General features: G+C 40.9%; 1 protein-coding gene across 21 annotated transcripts in view; it reads left to right on the top strand.

The window, feature by feature from the left end:
• The window catches only part of ANK3 (ankyrin 3), a 279,582-nt gene that overhangs the window by 178,224 nt on the left and 86,020 nt on the right, over positions 1-15,338 (top strand). For all 21 annotated transcript variants that reach the window (XM_033004248.2, XM_033004250.2, XM_033004263.2 and 18 more), the window contains 2 exons: positions 3,035-3,232; positions 5,636-5,734. In XM_033004248.2, the coding sequence (XP_032860139.1) occupies positions 3,035-3,232; positions 5,636-5,734 (297 nt within the window). The remainder of the gene's footprint in view (positions 1-3,034; positions 3,233-5,635; positions 5,735-15,338) is intronic.

Here is a 15,338-nt window from a genome sequence, read left to right as displayed (position 1 = left end):
GGATGTGAAAGAATAAATATTTAAACGTATTCTACTTCTGAGTAGAAGAAAGAATTTAGAGAAGCTTAAAGTGTTTGTATCTTTTGTGGATCCCACTTTTAAGTGTGGATCAATAATAAATAGCTGGGCAGCAACAGTAAATAAAACAGGGTGGAAGATATGTAGGCGCAAGTGAGGTAAGTGCACATGTAAATACCTCATCTGAAACAACCCGGATACATTCCTGAAATCACTGCAAAAACACTGTAAAAAAGGGAGAACTAGTGGAAAAGCCAGTATCATAGATTAGACAGACAGCTCTCCTTGATTGCCTTCCTCTCACACATGACTGAATACAGCCATAACACTAGAGACCTTCTGCATGGCTAAAGAAGATGATGGAGTCTGTCACACATGGTAGGCCCCAGAGTTTATAGTGCAAAAAAGAGGAAAGTTAGATAAACATGGATAGCCAGCAGCAACGGCACAGTTTAAAATCAATAATGTTGATAGTGGCAATCTGCCAGAGCAGAGCCCCAGGAGGTGGAGTGATCTCTGATCTTTTACTACTGCAACATAGCACTCTTAAATGCCACTGTGGGGAAGAAAGGGCCTTTTGAAGAGGATGAGAAGACACTGACCCAGTTTTCACTGAAAGAAACTGCCAGTGGAAGCTGCACATCTTGTAGGGTTAGGGATTGCAGCAGCCGCTGCCAAGGGCTCACGAAGTCCAAACCACGGTGGAGGTGCTATAGACCATGGTGTAATATTACACAGACTCATGTGTCGAGTCACCTTAGCTTCCACACCTGTAACAGAAGAGTTTTGCAGCTGCCACTTCAGGCCTTCAAGTGCTAGCTGTAAGTCTTCCTGAAAGAAAGCATTTGTTAGTATTCTGCAGCAAGTGAGCCACAGCAACACTGAGTGTCAGCGCTAAGTAAAATTAACAGTAGTATGTTTGTTGCTTTAGGCACCCACTGGGAAGTCATCTGAAAGATGATGTTGGTAACAGCAGATTATTTCCCAATTCTTTTGCAAATGTGGTCTAATAAATGTGTTCTGTCATATCTCATCACTGGCTGCACAGGTAATTTCTTCAGCAGCTGCTTTTCTTCAACACTCCTGTCTTTAACACTGATCTTAAGAGTGGCTTGTTAGTCTGGCCCAGCAGCATTTACCCTGAAGAGTGAGTGGTGAAAGGGTATGGGAAGTGGCCATGTCAGAGTACAGAGCTGTGATACAGTTATTCTGATGAACCATTCTTCTTTTTTCTAGGCAAAAATTAGGCTTGTGCCTGATCTTAATTTGGCATCAACTTTAAAATGCTTCTCTTCCTCTTTCCCTCACCCCCAAAACCTCAGTTTTTTCTCTATCCCTTCGTCTTTAACCATTTTCCCTTTTACCTCTTTGCCTTGGCAGCCAGAATTAACTCAATACCCTCCCTTCCAGATTTCTCCGTTCCCTTCTGCATTTATGCATAGTGGCAGAGCACAGCCACTATGAATTTCAGCTTTTACATTTTAGCCCTTTTTGCCTTCTCTTGACATTCTGCTGCTTTCAATTCCACTGAAAGCAGTGTATGCCCATTTCTGAGTAAAAGGCTTGAAGACCAAATTTTTTTTGTTTTACAAAATATACATGGGCTCCATTTATAATACATGGAGTTCAGCATATATGCAGGATTTAGCATGTAGTATTTAGGATTTAGTAGGTGCTTATGTGGCAATGACTGTTTCACATGTCAGTCTCATGCAGGAAGTCTAAGGATTGTGTTTGTTTTTCCTGAAGCATTTTATTTTCAAAGTGAAAATTCAGTGGCTGTATACTTCCCTTACTAATAGGGTCACTGTGTTTCCCCCATGTAATTTTGAAATATCTTAGTATCTAAGGTCTGAGCTGAATCTGAACTGAATTTTGGAGGTTACAGAACCTTTTCCACGTGGAGTTAGTACTATGCGTGTCTCACTTCCAGATGACTATTAAAGCTCTCTTGTGATCATTTGTGTGCCCCTGTGTATTTATCCCTTGCTCCTACCCTGCATCATCTTGCATCTTTTGTGACCTACCTTCCCATATAGTCCAGCCCTGCTTCCCCTTGGGGCACAAGATGGAGCTGAGCCAGGTGAATGCTTTGTGCCTTTAGATAGATTTTATTGGGCTGTGTAATCTGAGATGCGCAAGGTACTTACTGTATGAAGTGGTTTATGTAGCTAGGGTCTCATCCCTGCTGACCTTCTTTCTCAGTCACATGCATACGTGTACACATTTGCCATTTGCTTTAAAATTAGGGCTAATACATTTCTGAAAGACAGAAGGTTCTTGATTAAACAGGCATCACAATCTGTACCAAAAGCTGGTCATACATTAGTCAGTGTTTTGGTATTTGTGTGCTAATCAGTTATTCTTTATATGTATTTATCTATTTTCTGCCAAATCAATCCATGTTTAGAATTATAAAATTTTATCATGCAATAGATACTGCATTTTTATTTTTAGTAGTGGGCTCACTGGGTACACATATTGGAATGAATAAAAAAAATAAAAAATGCAAGACTCTAAAGTTACATGCTTTAATTTTCCCTTGATCTAGACAAAAACAGCCTGTCAGGTTAGGGTAAATGCTGCAAGAAAGGCCATATTTCATGTACGAAATGCTTTCATTCACACTGGGAAATGGGAAAAAAACCAAACAATAACAGCTGTTCTGAGTTATGAACACACATCCTGCTCTTCTGTTTGTCAAAGATTTTATGTACATTTAAGGAAAAGTGGCAAATGTCTGTGAAATGGAACTCAAATTCCTATTGCTATAGGTTGTGCTCTTCTGAACAGATTTTTTCCTTTAGAATCCTCCTATTTGTAGCAGTACTTTCAGAAACAGATTGCTTAAAGCTCCGATACATTCCTTTGTACAACTAGTTAATATTGCATTTGGCTATGCTTGACAGAATTTTTAGAACTAATGACTTACTTTCATAGAGTTGAGTAGGTACAGGAAAGTGATTCGTCACATTGTTTAATGAGTAGCTTGCAATGAAGTGCTTTCTCTTGACAGAATGGCTATACGCCACTGCACATAGCTGCCAAGAAAAACCAGATGGACATAGCAACTACACTTCTGGAATATGGTGCTGATGCCAATGCTGTGACCAGGCAGGGTATCGCCCCTGTACATCTTGCCTCTCAGGATGGCCATGTAGACATGGTGTCATTGCTTCTTACTAGAAATGCTAATGTAAATCTCAGCAACAAGGTAAGTGTTTGCCCCTGCTTGGTGCTAAGGCAATAAACAAACATGGTGGTGAGAAGGATAGGGGCCTGCAATTAAATTTTGACCGCTGTGATTCTGCATGCTTTGAAAACCACTACAGGTGTTTGAATACACATCATCATTTCTTATAGCAAAGAAGGCAGCCTGTAGCATGCCATGTCACACTGAATGAACTGTGTTTTGTAGTACCCAAGTTTTGATGATAGCACATGCTGCAGAGTAATTTATTAATTCATCTTCCTTCCTTCCATGTTATGCTAGTCTGTCAAAACATGCCCAAAGAGAAAATGTCTTCCTCCCCTCAGTGGTTAGTGGGGTTGGCGCATATAATTTATGACCCTCTAGATATACCTCTGCCCATTAAGCAATGGTAACAAGTAACTTGTTAAGGAAAGCTGATTTTTTTTTTATGGGATAATAACTGCAAGGTTGTCTGAGATTTTCTTCATTAATATAAGCAATTCTTCTTCCCCAAGGGGTGCTCCTTAGAGCACACTGGCTTTTTTTCCTTAGAGCACACTGGTAATTTCTCCTGGGGGCAGGAAAGGGAAGTTGGTAGATTTTAGTTTCTGTATGTATGAATTTATAGGCTATTAAGTCTGCTCTATAGTAATGTTTCTAGCAAATGTGCAGCCTTAATTTTTTCAATGATCCACTAGGCATCAGAGATATTGTAAAGTGCAGTTTCAGTATGGATTTATGTAGCTAAAGTAGAAAGGCAGAAGACAATTTTTTCATGGAAAGTATTTCTTATTCTCCGCAGGTAGAAAGACTCCATGTCCTCTGAGGCTGTGGGTAATGCTGCACAGGGTTGCTGCCTTTTCCTGTTTCTAACTTTAGCATTTGGTTACTTTTGGGCCCTCCTTCAGAAAGCTTCTCTTGCAGATGTTGATTTTTTTTCCCCCAGTCTCAATCAAATGTTTGGGTTTAGGCAGTGCATGATGTACTTTGTATCCCCACAAGGCAATTTGCCATGTATACATTCTATATCATATTGGCTGTGGTAGTTTTGCTGCTGAGGCTAATACAGAGAGCATGGTTGATGCTGCTTGGTGTTTTTTATTCAGTCCCACCAGAAGTTAATTATCCACAACATCCTTCAAACTGTTACCGTTCAGTTGTAATCTATAGTTTATCGCTATACTGATAATACCACCTTTTGAAAATAGTTTCCCCTGTTCTCACTTAGGGATGCACATTTCCTCCAAACTCAGCATCTACGTTTGAAGCCAGATGTGTAAAACATGCTCACTTCTGAGTTTTGCAATGGGAATAAAAAGAGCATTTGTTTTCTTCAGGATCCATGGAATTGTTGTGAACTAAATAGTCAGAGCCCCAGTGTGCATACTGAACACTTACTATATCTCTTTAGAAAGTTTGGCCCATAATATCCAGGCTCCATTAGGTAATTTACAGCTGGTTACTATTATATATTTGTGTAATGTGACCCACCTAAGCTGCGTTGTCATCAGGATTGCACGTTGCAGTACACTACAGAGGGATGGTCTCAGAATAACTGCCTTTGGTAGCAAGTGCACTGTGGACATGAGTTTGGGCTTAAGCTTAGGAAACTTAGCAAATGTTTCTGCCTGATGTGCCAACTGCTGCCACCCACACTTCTGTCACTGGTGCTAAAGGCAGTAGGAACAGAAGGAGAGAAAAAAGCTGTAATTTGCAAGTAAAGGATATTCTTGCCCATTTCTAGTGACATTTCCTCGGCAGATTCTCTGTTCTACCCCTTTTTACCTGAGATCTTTTATGTGACAGACAGTTGCATAGTTTTCTGAGGCTTTAAGGATTTTAGATCTCAAGTTTCAGGTGAGAAAACTAATGAGTTATCCAAAAAGTAAGAGTGTCAGTACATGTCATCTAGCAAGTCTGTATACTCCGTGGGTGGAGAGAAAGGGACCTGATATCAGAGAAATGTAGTTTTATCTTTTCTGTTTGTGTTAGAAAATTATAAAGTGGAGGAGTAAAAGGTAAGGATAAATCTGAGTGAACGTTACTTCTGGAAAACTTGTATAAGTTTCAACAATAATTCAGTAAAATTTAAAAATTCAGTAACTTTTTAAATCTTATTCATTCTAAGGAAGTGAATTAGTCAGGAGGTAAAAAAATACTATGTGACTTTTTCTTAGAGTGCTATAATTTGCTATCCCACATTTAATGTTGCATTAAGAAATGTTCCTTGTGTAAAAGAAACATTCTCTTCCTGGCTTTCAAATTGTACTTTCATGCACATCAACAAATATTATGCAGTGAAAGTAGAATTTATAATTTCTTTAAATTCAGTAACATGTTTTGAGTCTTACCAGTACCTCAATTTACAGTTTAGTATTCATGTGTCTCCTCTGAAGATTGTTACTTGTTGCTTCTAATTTACAGAGTGGACTGACGCCACTCCACTTGGCTGCTCAAGAGGATAGGGTCAATGTAGCAGAGGTTCTTGTTAACCAAGGAGCTGCTGTTGATGCACAGACGAAGGTATGAACACCACTGTCAACACATCTAATTTCCTTTCAAGGAGGCAAGAGCCTGCAGACTGGACTAATAATTGAATTCAGGGTGAAACTGAAATAACAGCAGAGAAACATTCCTTGTAATAAATTATTATAGAATATATTCTGAAAATTGAAGATATGTGAACTTGAATGTTTAGTGTTATGCTTAGTCTTTGAGCAGTAAGCTTGTTTCTTGCCAAATATTTAGATCAATACAGATTTAGACTGTATCCTACTATTGTGTTTCACTGAAGGTAAGTGGAATTGATCCATTTTTTATGTAAGGAAGCTTTTAGAAAAGATTGAGCTGTCTCCACAGAGTCATATAATCTTTTGCCATAAGCATACTCTCATCTGCTTTTGCTATTTTTTATACGTTACACATACTTTCCATTCAGCTGATAGTAGAAACAAAACACAGGAGAACTGTTACTGAAAACATCTGTATTTACAGCAAGAGAAACAACGTAAATGCAATGTAGGCATTCCTGGCTATGAAGTGGTTGATACCTTTTCCCATGGCTGAAGAAACTTTCTGAAATGAAGTAGTCTCCTTTCTCTGAGCTGATACTAAATAGCCACCCATAGACATGATTCTGCAAGTAAAGCCATTGTTCATTTGTAAAGATTACTCCCTACTCCTACATCTTGACTCAGTCTTTATGACTGGATGACTCTGAATTTCTAAGCCGCTTTGTTTTGCAGAGCATAGTGAGGCGAGTTATTTCATCATATGGGCACATTCTCAGGAACTGACTTTTTCTGTTGTCCCAAGTTCAGACTAGACCATTGTTCTCCTGATGGTAATCGTTAACCTGTTAGGTTGTCAGTAAATATTGCTCTACTCTGCCTTCAAAAATGGTATTAGAGATTAAATGTTTAACTCTTGAGGAAAAAGTCTTTTCACTGTTATCTAATATGAAGGATGTATGTGCAGTGGTGGTCCATTTCAAGTTTACTTGCCTAAAAATAGTTTTGCCTAAAGTAAGTATTTGGACTCCTAAGTAAGAGACCTGGTTTTCCAAGGTGTTTGGGATGGCTTCTGAGACCCCAAACAATGACGCCTCCCACTTCACAATACTGGTTTTAAGAGCAATATCATGAGTAAATTCCAAGAACTTGTGTACAAATGGTTTTAGGCTTACTAATGGTGTATACAGTGCTCAGAGTTTAACAATGATGATCTCAGTGTTGATTACACTTACATTCTAGTCTTGGAGTCATTCCTTCAGCTGGTAAGAATCAGCTGTGATCATATACTTGGACTGTAGCTGATCAAATTGGCTAAATGAACCAAGTTTCACAATTTGACCTGCACCTTTGTGCAGAGTAACAGCTTTCACAACTCTTTGTTAGGTGTGTGCCACAAGTTTGGTGCTGTGCTTGCATCCCAGAAATGTCCAGGTGTGTCAGACTGTCCAGCAGTATTATCACCACACTGACATTTCAGAAAGGGCTGAATCCATCATTATCTCTGGCTGTGGCTCAGCTGATTATAATCTGTGGCAGAGGGAAAAGTCATTGTTATGTGATTTTTCTAGTGCGTAATTTCAAGTGTACCAGCTACTGATTTTGATGACGTTATTCTGACATGAAACTGAAATAGTTCTGCTGAAATCCCAGGAGCTTCTCCAGCTTTATACTTTTGTGACATATCCTCAGCCTGTATATTTTACAGCTGAATCAGTCTGGGTTCTTATCATCTGCTGAATCATCCAGCAGCAGGTGAGGTCTGCCCTCGTTTATTCTTTGCATGATTTCCTCAGATGTATGTGGTTGCCTTTCTGGAGCTCGTTCTTACCTGGTTTTGGTTTCTGTAGCAAAACGTGGCAGAACCTGCTCTTTTAATTTGGTCAGAGCTGAATCACCTCCTAGCCTGTACAACTTGCCTGTGAGTGTTTGCCTTTCTCCCGCTCTTCTCTGTCCCACAAATAGTAAGTAGTCTAAAGAGACATTTACATTGACAGGTGCAGGCAGCCACGTGTCCCCTTTGCCTGCCCTCCAGTGTCCAAATAGGATCCAGTTCTGGACTAGTGGCCTTTTAGTCACATTAGCATGGTGGAAAGGTCTGAGATGCTGTCACAGATGAGAGGCAGGGCATGTTTGTGGGGTCTCAAGGGCCAGCCTGGCACAGTTGCACAAGCTCGGTACTGAACTTTAAGCCTGGCAGGGCGGCAGTGTGGTGAAGCAGACATGTGACTCCGTAGAGATGCACAGAAAGGGGCTTCAGTTTATCATTCAGAGATCTTCTCTGGGCAGAGATGAATTTCTAAATTGCATCTCTGATTATTGAACTAGTCAGTAGGTAAAACCATGGACAAGAAAAAAAAAAAAAACAAAAGCAGTCACATTTGACTGTCTGCAGCATGAATCCTCTCATCAGTAATAGTCACATCATTTTAAAGAAGCCGACAGTAAATCCCTTGTTGTTCACCCTAGTGCAAGTAAAGAATAGTTTCCCAGTATGCATCTGCTTCCATGGGACTGCCCCAAAGTTGTCGGGGAGTGGAGCAGGGACTGATAGGTCAGGCAAAGTCATGCTGTATTTAAGCAGAACTACTTTGTGGTGTAACAAATCACCTGTCTGGGAAAATGGGCATCACTCATCCTGTAGGCCTCTGTGGTGAAGAACACCTGCAATGGCTTGTCCTCCTGCCTGCCATGCTAATTTGCCCTCTCTGCTGTAGGGGACTGTCTGCTCCTTAGGAAGAAAGTGCCCACATGCCTTGCAGGATTGTGTTAGAGCGTGGAGTGAGCTTGACACTTACTCGCTGGCTTCTGCAGAATCCCATCTGCTGGGTCTGTGCGGCGGCGAGCCTCCAGGCTCCACACAGTCAGCCACATGGAGGTCATCTGCCAGATATCCACTCGCTACTGCCTGTGATGTAAGAAAAGTGCCAATGCAATACCATGTATTTTAGCATGGAATAGTTTCTAGATAAATTGATGATCATCTTGAGTTCCTAAGGAAAGAGCTGACAAGCTCTGAACTTCTGCAATGAAGGAAAAGTGTTATGCTGTAAGAACTATCATACCGTGACTGTGTGTCCTGTGCCAGTGAAGTTTAGATGATTAGCTTGTAAAATAGCAGCTCTGTAGTTACAAGCTCTCTTGTTTAGATGGATTAACTGTTCTATGGGGATAAAAGGTCTATGCATGCTGCCTCTAAAACCAGAGGCACTGGGGAGCAAGGTACAGCAGCAGCTGAGTTGGCTTCAGAAGTGCTGTTGCTATGCTTGCGTGTTTGTATGATACCATCCAGCATGTTCAGATTCATTACTTCGGACATGCAGTGGCAGAGATGTGGCCATCCATGCCTTAAAAGTCAGTGAAGCCACACATCTTAGGGTGGCATCATATTGGGGATCTCTGCTACCAGCAGCGTCACCACTAACCTTCTGGTTTTGTTCTCTCCATTTCACATCCATTCACTTTTGTTACTTCAGTTATTGTAGCCTAGATGACTATTTAGTAGTCTTTTTTGCTTTGTTTTGTCTCTGTTGAGATTCCCTCCTTATCATATTTCTCATTTTCCCAGATCAAGTAAGCATTGGTTATGTCACTCCAGCACAGTATCTGTCAACAGAGGGAGAACACTTTGTATCTTAACAGGTCATTCAATGTCTTGAGCAGGGACCAATCAGCTATCATCTTCCACCTCTGCTACCTGTTCTTTAATCATCATTTATATATAACTTACACTCCCTGTGAAAACATCTAGAATTTGCAATTCTGACACATAGGAGTTCTTAGACCTGCTCAGGTTCTGAGGGCCATGCACATGATTGGGGTTTTTCAGGTGATTAGAGGAGAAGATTGGGCAGAAACACATTTTGTATCTTGAAGCTGTAGCAGAAAAGAAAAAAAAATCCAATACTACAGAAAATCTCCTGTGCGGGAGATTAGTCTGTATGATTACGATCAGTTTTGGCACTAAAACTCATGAGCATTTTCAGAATTGCTCTCAGACCTGAGCCATTGCAACTGTAGTCCTCTCTTGGGGTGGTTTCCCTCCCAAGGAATTTTTTTCCTGAACTTTGTTGCAGAAAAAGGCATGAAAGGAAGAAGAGCTGATGGTTTTGAAGTCCATTTATTGATGGTGTTATGGGATCCTTCTGGTTCTGCTGCATCAATTAACTAAATAGCCTCTAATCCCAGAGCTGCAGGAGTCCGTCTCGGTCAACGCTGAAGAGTAAACAACACTGGTTTAGTGCACCAGAAGTAGTGCTTGAGAGGCCACGAGGCTGCTCCTGACACTTGAAGATGAGATTTGGTTATGTGGTTTTAAGCCTTGTTCTGCTAGACGGAGCTCCGATTGATAAGCCACAGAAAGTACCTTATCTTAATATGCAAGAAGCAAATAATAGAATGGTGTAAAAGTAGCAACACTAAAATGCAGTTCAGGTGGTGAAGTTTCAGAACTGCTTCAAAACCCTTCACATTTAGAAAGCATTAAAAACTGAATTTAGTATTCACACAAGGCATATTAGTGTCCTGCTGCAAAGGCAGCAGTTTTTGTCCATTCTGACACTACAGCTGTGTGTCTGAATTTAGGTTTGTTAAAGAGTTTTCAGTGATGAAACTATGTTATACAATATCATGCTTAACACAAGGAATGCTCTTCTTATCCATAATATTGGGAGTTAAAAATCAATCCGAGGTCCTGATGGTTATATTGAGGGTGTAAAAGCTACAATGGTACATGTGATGTTGCTTTTGTTGCAGGGCTTTTGTGCTGGGAGTTGGCATGAGTAAATATTGTTTCATGGCTCAGCAGGTCTCCACATGTTATTTTTCAACTGTTCATTCCATTGGATAGTGTTATAGTAGGATACAGCATTACTGTGATGGACTGGCAAAGGAAGTCTGATGAGAGAAGAGTGCTGGTTCAGTCAAGGATGAAGAGCAGGATTTGGAACTTTGATCTCCATTCTGGTCATTTTAGTCAAAGAGTTGTTACACTGCACTTCATGTTGGGTCTCTGCCAGGGGAACTGATGGGCTCACAGTCCCTGGTTGATGACTGTGTGGAAAATAAAGCCAGTATTAAACTGTCTTTTGTTCCTAAAACTGTAGTATTGGTAGGAGATAATGGTGACTGAGAGGTCATGATGTTCTTTTGCAGGTTGAGCTGGGCCTTTTATTTCAGATTTATTCAGGGAGATTTATTCAGGTCTGCCTGCCTTGTTCTGACAGAAGCCCCATACCAGCCCGAGTGCTACAATGGTTCATTACAGCAATCAAGATATTTATGTGGAAATTTCCAGCCTAAGAAGGTGCTGCAAGGTACTGCAACATGTTAGGCCCTGATTCAGCAAAGCAGTGAAGTGTGTATGTACACATAGGTTTGCCTGTTTCATTCAATCAAGGCTTGGATGTCTGTGTGATCTTTGGATCTAGAGCATTTTCTAGCCTTACCAACAATAATACTGTAGCTTCATTGTCTGACATTTACAGCAGAAAAACAAAACCAGAGCAGCTTGAGAGTCAGCATGACTAGAAAGATGCAGTAATTCAAGCTGTTAAGATTTATGGTCATTGCCAGTGGAGGATATTAAAGTAATTCACTGACATGATATACAAGATTTGTGATAATTTCCCTCAAAAAAAAAAAAAAAAAATGAAGGGCAAGAGAATAAGGGATGCTTTGTGTTTTTGTGTTCCATTACAATTGAAAAGCTCAGTATTTCTGACTTTTTTTTTTTTGGCATTTATTCTTGTGGCTTTTGATAAGCCCTTCCCAGCTGCTAGCCTCCCATATTGCTGCTCATTCTTTAAAACAGCTAGAAGCAGCATGGCAGCTGACTGCCAGAAGGTGATGTGCATCAGAGCTGTATTGAACAAAAGCCCTGATTTTCTTGGAAATAACTTTTTTAGTATTAGGATGCCCACTAGGTCCCTTGGTGCTTTGCCAGTAAATATAACTCTGAACCTAAACTGCTGTGCAGAAATGTGTATAATTGTGGGGTTAGGTTTCTTTGGTGGTTGGTTTGGGTTTTTTTAATTATTAGTAGCTTTTGAAGCAAAATATTTTAGCTTCTCTGGACACATTTCTATAGAGAATGGAAGTAGCAAGCTCAAATAGCCATGACAATAACAACTTTTCTAGTGACTTTGGTTGTGTAATTGCAGAATCTGACAGTTGTAATGTTTCAGAAAAAAATAACAGAATACCTGTTTTCTGTGAGGGTGTTGGGATATAAATATAAATGTTATACCTTCCTGAGCTAAAAAGAGTTGAATGCAGGAACCTGTACTGTAGCTGAGAAGCAAAGGGTGTCCCTTCTGGGTATCAGGCATTAAAAGGGCATTTTGCTAACTAGTTTTATTTCGACCAGTGCCTTCACTACAAACATTGCTGACTATAAACATGAAATATGTCCTCTGCCCAGTGAGATGTGACCCGCCGTGGCAGCTCTCTGTCACTGCTGTCAGTGACTGTGTGCTGCACCAGGCACTGCCTCAACAAACACGACCTGACGTGAGATGACCACAGACTGTGGCAAACTTAAAAGAAAGCACCCAGGCCCCTCCAGGGAGTTCAGGCAGGAAACTGGTATTTTGCCACCAGGCTAGCAGGTGCCCACATCGCTCCTCAGGACACGCGTGGTGCCTTGTAGTGGAGAAGCTGCCTTTCAGAGCCTGTGCCTCCAGCTGCCATACCTGACCAGGCCAGAAGCACCGAGAGCTTCAGAGGGAGCTTCCTTCACCTTCAGATCTGGGACACCAAGAGCTGTAGCAGGGAGAATAGTGTCCATGTCACCATGGTAATGTCATGATTTCTACCATGCCTTTGGAGGGGAAAGAGGAGAAGTTTTCACTTAGTCTCTGATTTAAACAGCAGGCTGGTCAGGAGGGACAAAGAGCATCAATAATTAATTCTCTGGCCATTTCTTAAGGTACCACATGTAAATCTTTGTATATATATTTTGTAGAAGGAAACTGAAGTTATACTGCAGTAGATGTTGGGGTTTTGATAGCTCCTTCTTCAATATCCATTCACTGTTACAGGCTGCAGAGTGGAGCCTTTACAGATCACTTCAAAGGGAAAGTTGAGATCAGCTGGTCTTGGCGCTCTGGTACTCTCCAGATTTTAATGTTTTAGGGTTATTAGCAGGGGGCTCCCAGCAGGTGGCCCTTGACTTTGGATTTCATCTCCCCAGTTGGTTTTATGATGTCTGATTTTTGCTGGCCTTGCAGGTCATGTTAAGAGGCCTGTATTTTGAAGGGGGAGAGAGTATTAAGTTCTTGTATGAGGAGGTTTCATGGCACTTTTTTTTTTTTTTTAACTGGTGTTTTGAAAGTTTGGCCATGTTTTAATCTGAATTTATCTTTGCACATGTAGGAGCAGGGACCACAAAAGCTGTGTTTGAGGTACACGGCTGTGAGTATGCTCAGCATTCTGCTGAAGACTCAAGACTCTGGCCAGCTTAGGGAGCCCAGTCAGATTTAGACCCTGGGCACTGCTAGGAAGCTATTAGGACAACCCTAAACTAACATTAACTGTAAGATGTGGTCTCAGCATTCAGTTCATGATGATTACACTTTAGCTAGTGCTCAGGCTCTTACCACCGTATGCAACTGTTCTGCGGGAAAGGTTCCTTGCAGTCGTTTGCATCTGATCCGGTGTTCATATAAGTCAATGGAAAGTTTCATTCTGCTAATGCAAATGGAATTTGGATCTGGCGCTGTTTCTTGCAATGATTAACTTGTCTTAGTTGTTGAAGCTAGTAGTTTCTTTAGATGGCAAAGTGTATATAATTAACTGAAGAAAAAATACCCTAATTTGAAGTAACTGGCACAGCTACCATCTCCTAGCATGTGTTAATACATCTGAAATTAGGAAACCTTGTGTGAAGTAGTATCAGAGACAAAGGGACATGAAGAAGATGGTGTGTCTGAATCCATGAACACTTGAAACTTCCCTCTAGTGGAAGTAGTTCACATTTGAGGTTTTCTCTTTCTTCTGAGCAGCTTTGACCTCATGGTTTGAACATGTGGTGTAGTGCTGGCTCCTGAACTCCAGGCTGACCTTGGACTTGCCTCCTCAGTGCTTTTGACCAAATTGTCTAACCTGGCCATGCCTCACTGACGTGGATGTACAAATGAAGGATGACAGGCTGCAGCTTTTAACTCCCTGTGTGCCTTTACCCTTTGGGCACCAGGCTTTTCCTCTCAGAGCAGGAAAGCAAAAGCACTTCTTCACCTCTGAATGCTATTGAGAGCAGCAGGAGCCTGGTCAATACAAGAGTAGCTCATCTTTCATTGTTTCTACCTACAAGGTTAGCTTTGGATCTAGTTCCGGATTGTTCCATCCCAAGTAGTCTATTTTCCTTCCAGCCGTATGGCTGCTTTGGGCTCTACTGGCAGCCGAGACATGTATCATGGCCACATTTCCCTATGTATATTATAACTGACCTCTCTGCCACTGAAATTAATGATCTCAAACAGCCTCGCCTCTTACTCTTTTTTTTCTGAAAGCAAAATACTCGTAGATTAACAGCAGTGCATGTTTGCAGTGTATTTTACCATGTGTTTAGTGTATTTGTGTTCCTCATATCATATATGATTATTTTTCCATAAAAACTGGTAATGGAGCATGGGGCCAGTGGAAGCCTCGCAGAGTAGCAAGAGGACATTGGCAGCGTAGTTTCATCCTGCTTGCAAAATAGTGAAGCCCCATGTGAGCTCCGGCCAAGATGACCCTTCTGGCATCTCAGAGCCCGTCAAGGGGGCCCATGAAACCTGACATTTAGAGGGGAAAGGAATCCTGATGACTCACCTCAAGAGACGGGGAAGCCCACTAATCCACCTCTGTGAGCCAAGCAAAGCACCTGCTGGAAAGCTGTCAAGCTATTAGTGTGAGGTGGGGAGGTTTGGGGAAAAGTGACCTCTCTGTGCCATGGAGAAAAAATAGCAAGTGTCTCATTTAGAGGTAGCCATCTCCTGAACTGTACTTTCCGCAGCTCTAGATTGATTAGGTTTGTTAAGGAAGAAGAGATAGTGTTGTCTTGCAGGGAAGATAAGGCAGGAAAAGATAATGACTTCAAGAAAGATAATCTAATCATTTCTGATACATTAAGCATCTCGAGTAAGCCCAGCTTTTTCAAAACTGCTAACAGTGTTCTCATGAACTAAGAGATTAGAAAAAAAAGCAGCAAGAGCAAGCTTTGGTCCTCTGTGTTTCGTTGCACTGTATGTTAAATGTTAGCTGTTGATTAAAGTGTTTATTAAAATTAACAGGTTTCAACATGCTGTTTGACTTATTTTAAATACGTGGGTTTTAATGTGAGCAAGTTCAGAGTCAGCCTAGTGACTCCTGCTTTGCTACCAGGAGTAGTTTTTAAAAGCCAGTTGTAGTTCTTAAAATTCTTGCCAGGTTTTTAAATGATATTTTTCTTGTACTAACTGGTTTTAGAAAAATTTTCAAAATGTGTGCACTTTACTATAAGAAGCTGTTTAGTTGTGTTTAGAGTGTTTGGTGGGAGAGTCTCAACGTTGACAAACATTTTTAGTCTGTCCACTAGTAATGAAAAATAAGTAATAGGAACACAAAGGATACATTCAACTTTCTCATCTTTGCAGCTG

This window comes from Tyto alba, unplaced genomic scaffold (assembly GCF_018691265.1).
Source record: "Tyto alba isolate M040663 unplaced genomic scaffold, T.alba_DEE_v4.0 Super-Scaffold_1, whole genome shotgun sequence".
In the NCBI taxonomy this organism is placed as follows: domain Eukaryota; kingdom Metazoa; phylum Chordata; class Aves; order Strigiformes; family Tytonidae; genus Tyto; species Tyto alba.
The sequence above is the reverse complement of the archived record's forward strand: the minus strand, read 5'-3'. Positions and strand labels throughout refer to the sequence as shown.